The sequence below is a fragment of the Octopus bimaculoides genome, chromosome 5, assembly GCF_001194135.2.
Source record: "Octopus bimaculoides isolate UCB-OBI-ISO-001 chromosome 5, ASM119413v2, whole genome shotgun sequence".
Taxonomy (NCBI): Eukaryota; Metazoa; Mollusca; class Cephalopoda; order Octopoda; family Octopodidae; genus Octopus; species Octopus bimaculoides.
The window spans coordinates 76,143,066-76,150,511 of NC_068985.1; the positions used below are offsets into that span (position 1 = coordinate 76,143,066).

The 7,446-nt window shown below is 38.0% G+C and overlaps 1 protein-coding gene across 1 annotated transcript in view; it reads left to right on the forward strand.

The window, feature by feature from the left end:
• LOC106873590 (cilia- and flagella-associated protein 44) overlaps positions 1–7,446 on the forward strand; it is a gene marked incomplete at its 3' end in the record, with an annotated part of 187,418 nt that overhangs the window by 66,781 nt on the left and 113,191 nt on the right. Inside the window, exon 12 of the mRNA XM_014921024.2 lies at positions 2,798–2,944. Coding sequence (XP_014776510.1) covers positions 2,798–2,944 — 147 coding nt within the window. The remainder of the gene's footprint in view (positions 1–2,797; positions 2,945–7,446) is intronic.

The following is a 7,446-nucleotide window of genomic DNA, read 5'->3' on the forward strand; positions in this document are numbered from 1 at the left end:
TTTCCTCACCCTCTCTTACTATCCTATATATCTCTCTCTCCACCCCTACACACTCAATAAAACTATATAAAGAGACCCTCCGCAAAGTTTTCTCAAAACAATTTGAAAATCCTACATGACTAGGTGAAAAGCGCTTTATTTAATATGTGACATTAATAAAAATCTGTAAATGTACAAACATCCAGATTTCTGAGTACCTTAATTTTTTTCTATATAATTTCTGTACATCACCTCCAAACCTTCAAATATATATATATATATATATATATATAGTATGCCCCTGTGAGCTTCTCCATGTTGATGACCTCTAATAGCTGAGTCACTATCAAAGCTAGAGGAGAAGTTTCAGATGTGGAAGCACGGTCGAGAATCGAAAGGCCATAGAATTAATCTAGCAAAGCCAAAGCCTCAGTAAATAGGAAAGCAGATGAATCACAAGTCCCTTCAGGTAGATGGCCCTGCTTGATCGGTAGAAAAAACATAAGTAGAAACTCCATAAGATGTACCCAGTGTAAGCTATGAACACATAAGAAGTGCAGCAATATCAAAGGAAGGTTAACTGGGAAGTTAGATTTTGTGTGTGGCAAATGCTCAAGGACAATAAATATGTGCAGGAAACAGCTTCTGTCACATGCCAAGGGAAAAAAACTAGATGTAGTTGATAGCTTCCATTACCTAGGTGATCAAGTCAGTAGCAGTGGTGGATGCTTTAAGAGTGTTGCTGCTAGCATAAGAATAGCCTGGGTAAAGTTCAGAGAGCTCCTACCTCTGCTGGTGACAAAGGGCCACTTGCTCAGAGTAAAAGGTAGACTGTATGACACATTTGTGCGAACAGCCATGCTACATGGCAGTGAAACATGGGATATGACTGCTGAGGATATGCATAAGCTTGCAAGGAATGAAGCCAGTATGCTCTGCTGGATGTGTAATGTCAGTGTGCATACATGACAGTGTAAGCGACCTGAGAGAAAAAGTGGACTTATGAAGCATCAGATGTGGTGTTCAAGAGAGACGACTGCACTAGTATGGTCATGTGTTGTGAATGGATGAGGACAGCTGTGTGAAAAACTGTCACATCCTAGCAGTAGAGGAAACCTGTGGAAGAGGTAGACCCAGGAAGACCTGGAATGTTGGGCCTCACTGAGGCGATGACAAGTGACCAAAACTTTTGGAGATAAGCTGTGCTTGAGAAGACCTGGCAAGCCAAGTGAGACCATAACCATGGCCAATGCCAGTGCAGTATAACCAGCCCATTTAAGAGTACTCTTCAATCATTGGGCAATGAACTGCACTTGTGAAGACCTGTTGAGTGAAGAGAAGTCATTGTCATGGCTGATGCCAGTGCTGCCTGATTGGTACCCGTGCTGGTGGCATGTAAAAAGCACCATTTGAGCATGGTCGATACTAGTACTGCCTGACTAGCCCTTGTACCGGTGGCACATAAAAAGCAGCCACTACACTCTCGGTGTGGTTGGTGTTAGGAAGGGCATCCAGCTGTAGAAACTTTGCCAGATCAGATTGAAGCCTGGTGCAGCTTTCTGGCTTGCCAGCCCTCAGTCGAACCGTCCAGCGCATGCCAGCATGGAAAGTGGACATTAAGCAACAACGATGATGATGATATATATGAATGTATATATGTGTGTGTGTGTGTGTGTGTATAGTTTCTCTCTAACAAATTTCACATACAAAGTATGGCTCAATCTGAGTACTTTGCCCAAGGCACCACACAGCGGGATTGAACTTGTAACTTATGTGGTTACAGAAAGAAACTCTTAACCACATAGACATGCTGATTAAGAAAAAGATCTGTGTTATTACATATTACTTTCAAGATGATGTTTAATGGATCAAGCCATCTGTAAACTAAAATTTGAATCATTTATGATGAGTCTGGTCACAAATGCAGCACCTCTCGAAATGTAACTATATGCAATGCTGCAGTCTAATGACTGTAACAAATAAACAATAAAAGATAAAGGATAAAGAGATTGTAACTGGAAAGTCAACTCTTTTATTATTATTATATTTCCATTAAAATACATTACCTTTATTTAAATCAATACTGGAAATAACGAGAAAATGAAGAATTTGGTAAAATAACTTCATTTTTATTAAGCTGATGTTTGGAAAATAAATTAACACAAAATTTTGATAACTTTAAAACAGAACAATTGTATTATGGAACCAAGGGCAGTTTCAGGATACTGGTACCAAAAGGGTTAAGGAACTAAATGACAGTCATCTAGGTTATAAGTTCAAACCTTCTAAGGCATGACCAGTTCAGGGATTGTGTGCTAGTCCCATGTAATTCAGGATAACCTTGAAAATATTGTTTGCAAGAAAAGGCAAAACAAATTACATGAGGTTATATTTATGTAAGAATGTATTCTGCTCAAGATATGTTTTTGTTGTTGCCTAACTGTTGGTCAGCTCTCTTTGAGTAGACCTATAATGACAGGTGTTCCAGCCATATCCATCTTGTTTTTCGAGGTGTATTTAGGAGTTCGTTATCTAATGTGTCTTTCTCTTTGTTAAGATGCTATGGTATGATTTGAGCAGAATTTGGTTACTTTTTGAAGCAGGCTGAGTAACTGAGTAGAGACCTACTCATTGGTTCATTTGTTCAAGATATGTACCCAGTAGGCACTTCATGAAGCTTCAACAGTCTCTTGTATAAATCTTTAGAAAAGAAATGCCACCAGATTTGAGCTATTGACAGGCTGCAGTTGTTCAGCCACTGAACCAAATGCATATTGTGTCATTTTATAATATCACTTCACTTTGAACTTTATTTCAGAATAAGATCCTCATAATATGTGAAAGGAATTCAGTGGTAGAGTTTGAAACACCAGAGGAAGCAGTGTTTGATACTGAACATACATACTTCCTCGGAGAGTTGAAACCAAGAATTTACACATTTAAAAGTATAAAATCAGTCATACTGGTGAGTGATGAATTTAATTGAACTATAACAGCAAATGACATTATGATTATTCAAACCAATAAAATATTCAATAAAAAGATTAGATGTCATATACAAACAGAAGAGCTTATGCTTCAAATAGCAGGACTGTTTCTGGATCTTGCCTTGGGTTATTAGTAAAGCCAGCAGTGCAAGATTTGGCACTTATAATGAAAGCATGAGCTCTGCAAACCACATTGCATACTACACATTTAGGATGACAGTAACTCTAAATAAAGACTGTTACTGATACAGATCTGAAGGGAACCTTTAGTGTTGATGTACAGAGTACTTGGGCTAAATTTGAAAGTTCGCATTAAAGGAAAAGAAAACACAATATCCCATCCAAAATTTAAATTATTTTAAAAAATCAAAAAATAACAATTAAATTATGGCTGGGAGGTAACAGTTTCTCAAAGTAGATGCCCTCAGCTTCCATGATGGCCTCAAGATAGTTCTAAAAACTAGTGCATATTTTCTTCACTGTGTCTCTGGGAAGATTATAAAATACCTCTTTGATCTTGGCCACCAGCTTGGCCTTAGTTTCGTTAGCAGAGTGGTTGGTGTCTTTCTCAACTGCACTCCACACATAAATAATCCATGAGATTACAATCAGGGGATTAGCATTTTAGAAATTATGGCTGGCGAAGTAGAAATTCTCTGATAACTACTTCTGCCTATTTCTAGAGGTATGGCAAGGAGCTGAATTTTGTTGCTACACACTTGGCCTTCCAGTAGCAATCCTTTCCAGACAAGATTGACCACAATCTTTGGCAGCTTCTCATATTTGATCAAATTGAGCCTAAGGCCCTGTTCAAAGATATAGGCATGAATTCCAGTGTGCAGACATAGTTAGAACACCTGCTTTATCCCTTACTGCTGGTCACAGCTTCATAGTCTCACTTACAGTTGACCATGTTATGTCTAACAGCCTATACAGTGTTCACAGAGCAAGAGCAGCACTCATGATGCTGGCATTTTGATAGCCAGCACATATCATCATGATACAAGTAACTCATTTCTAATATTTAGATGGCTTCCAATCTTCTATGTCAGCTAACATTTTCTCAACTACAACTTTAATCTTTATGTTACTAAAGGCTGTTGACTTTTCATCAATACATCAAGGTGTTTCTAAAAAAAAAAAAGAAAAGAAGACATAAAAATTTTAAAATTTACTCCAAACACCTTGTAGATACTGACTCTATTGCTAGCGATGTAATAAAATGAATATTTTCCATGCTGGATGGCAGTCACATCAAGGCCAGTTTTCCTATTGTTGTGTGTGCCTGATGATGACACCTGTTCAAACCATACAAGCAAGAAAAGTTAATGTATGGTGATGACAGTGATGATAAATATGATGATGATGCGAGGCATGTTTTGACTACTAATTCTAGCATACTTCTAATTATGGAATATCATACCATAGCATCTTAACGGCGATCTTTCGATACTAGTCCGTTACAACTTCCGGTCGTTGCACACACGCATACTGATTACATGATCGTATAGTGTGTTTATGTGTTTAAAGTTTCAGTTCAGATGGCACCTTACTCACTCGCACCTTGGCCACACGTTTGCCACAGTATGAGGGCAAGAGCACCCATTCCTCTGTCCTTATTGCCTCTGTGGAGTGCTTTATTGCTTCCTCCTCAGTTGTGAAGCACACCTCCACAGTGGCGTATCTCCTCCCTATACTGATTACATGATCGTATAGTGTGTTTATGTGTTTAAAGTTTGAGAACTGTATGCATCTGAGGGGGAGAAGGTTTGAGTTTCTATTTAATGTTGTCTTTTCATATTTTCAAGTCATTGAAAAACAAACGCACCATACGATCATGTAATCAGTATGCGTGCACGCAACGACTGGAAGTTGTAATGGACTAGTATTGAAAGATCGCCCATCTTAACAAAGAGACAGACACATTAGATAATGAAGTCCTAAATACACCTCAGAAGACAAGGTGGATATGGCTGGAACATCTCTCATTCTAAATCTACTCAAGGAGAGTTGACCTACAGTTAAACAACAACAAAAACACATCTTGAGCAGAATATATTCTTATAAAAATGTGATTGCTCTTTCACCTCATGTACTTTGTTTTGCCATTTCTTGCAAACAATATTTTCAGGGTTATCCTGGATTAGATGGAACTACAAAATTTTTGGATGGGATATTGAGTTTCCTTTCCCTTTTATGCAAACTTTCAAATTTAACCCAATTACCCTGTACACCAGGGCTAAAGATCTGTATCATTTCTTATTTGGACTTGCTGCCATCCTAAGTGGGTAGTTTGTTCTATTTTCATATTGCATTTTTCACATTGCCTTTTCAATTACTGTGGTAATGAAGGAAGCCTCATTTAATATTTAGAAGCTTTTAGGCTGATGAGCTGGCAGAATCATTAACATACCAGGCAAAATGCTTAGTAGCACTTTATCTGTCTTTACGTTCTGAGTTCAAATTCCATTGAAGCTGACTTTACCTTTCATCCTTTCGAGGTTGAGAAAGTATGTACCAGTTGAGCACTGGAGTTGATGTAATAGACTTAACCCCTCCCTGAACTTGCTGGCCTTAGTATTTACAAGCTCTACGTTGACTTCATTTAAAATTGCTTGTTACTTAGGGAGAAAACCAAAACAATGGACTTCAAAGATCTCTTATATATAAGACATCTACATATTCCAGCTAATGCAGACCCCTACAAATACACATATACACACACACACACACAAGTAATTATGTAGAGAGAGAGAGTGACATAGATGATAGACAGTTTGGTAGATAAATAGACAGGCAGACATACAGACATGTATGCATATGTTCATCATCATCATCATTTAACAGCCACTTTCCACACTGACATGGGTTAGACGATTTGATTGATAACTGGTGCAGAGAGCTGCACCAGGTTCCAGTCTGATTTGGCTTGGTTTCTATGGCTAGATACCCTTCCTAACACCAACTACTCCAAGAGTGTATTGGGTGCTTTTCCCATGCCACTGACATGGGTGCCGTTTATATGGCACTGGCAGGGGCCACAACTATGATTTCACTTGGCTTGTCATACCACATGAGGCTTGTAAATAAGTATCACTGTCATACAAACAGCATTATCCATTTCCACTTTCCCTTAAAAATGTGTCAGGCCATTAGAAAAAATGAAAACAGATGAGGCTTGATGACAACAAATGCAGCCAGTGATTGAAAAATCCTCCTCAATGAATTCTATTTGGTCCATGCATGCTTGGAAAAGTTGGCATTAAGTAGATGATGATGGAAATGGTAAAGAAGCACCCAGCACACACTGCTAAGTGGTTGGTGTTAGGAAAAGCATCCGGCTGTAGAAACCATGCCGCAACAGACAGTTGGAGACTGGACATCTTCCTGCTAACCAGCTCCATGTTAAATCGTCCAACCCATGCCAGCATGGAATGTGGATGTTAAACAATGATGATGATGTGTGTGTGTGTTTGTGTGCATTTGTGTATGTGTATGTGTGCATGCACATGCACATACATATATATGTATGTATGTAAATATGTATGCATGTATAAGCCTTGCAAATCTCTCACTCTGACTGTATACCTTTATTTTACCTCTCTGATACTATGAATTCCTGTGCTTTCTGCTACTTAACCAGATTAGATTCTGCTAATTCATCATCTAATAATCTACAGATAATTTGAAATAATTTCAGTCAGTATATATATTCTTTTATTCTTTTATTTGTTTCAGTCGTTTGACTGCAGCCATGCTGGAGCACCAACTATATGTGTGTGCGTGTGTATACACACACAATTAATGTGAGTTTGGAGGGATATATAATCTGGGTGGATGCCATAGTGGTTCTCAGTTATGTTCCAGGTTATGGCTAACTGCATTGATTAGTATCTAATGTTCATGACTACTATGAGTTGTCACTCGTGCTGTAAATTCCTCCGATGGGTAATTCTGTGCTCCCTTCTCTAGATGGTAATATTATCTGGAGTGTATATTAGCAATGATTATAACAATATAGAATATGGAGATTTGTTCATTCTCAAAATTTATTTCCTTTATTTTGCAATTTCATACAACATATTTTATGGCTATTACAACCTACATGTTTTCCATACACAGAGTACAGGCAGTTGCATCAAAACTATCAAATGGACATATCCCGAATGAAGCTGCACAGAAAATTAAGCCATAAAAATGTGCTGTATGAAATTATAAAATAAGAGGAAATAGATCTTGAGTATGAACAAGTCTCCTTATTCTATATCACTATAATTATTGCTACTCTCTCTCTCTCTGTATATATATGTGTGTGTGTGTGTGTGTGTGTGTGTGTGTGTGTGTGTGATAGATCGCTGACCACGACATTGAAATTTTTTTTCTCCTTGTTTTCTCCTTATTCTTTCTGTTGAAGAGCGTAGCTCGAAACGTTAAAGACTTTCCCTATTCCTGAGCATTAAACTAATACATCCTTTTGTTG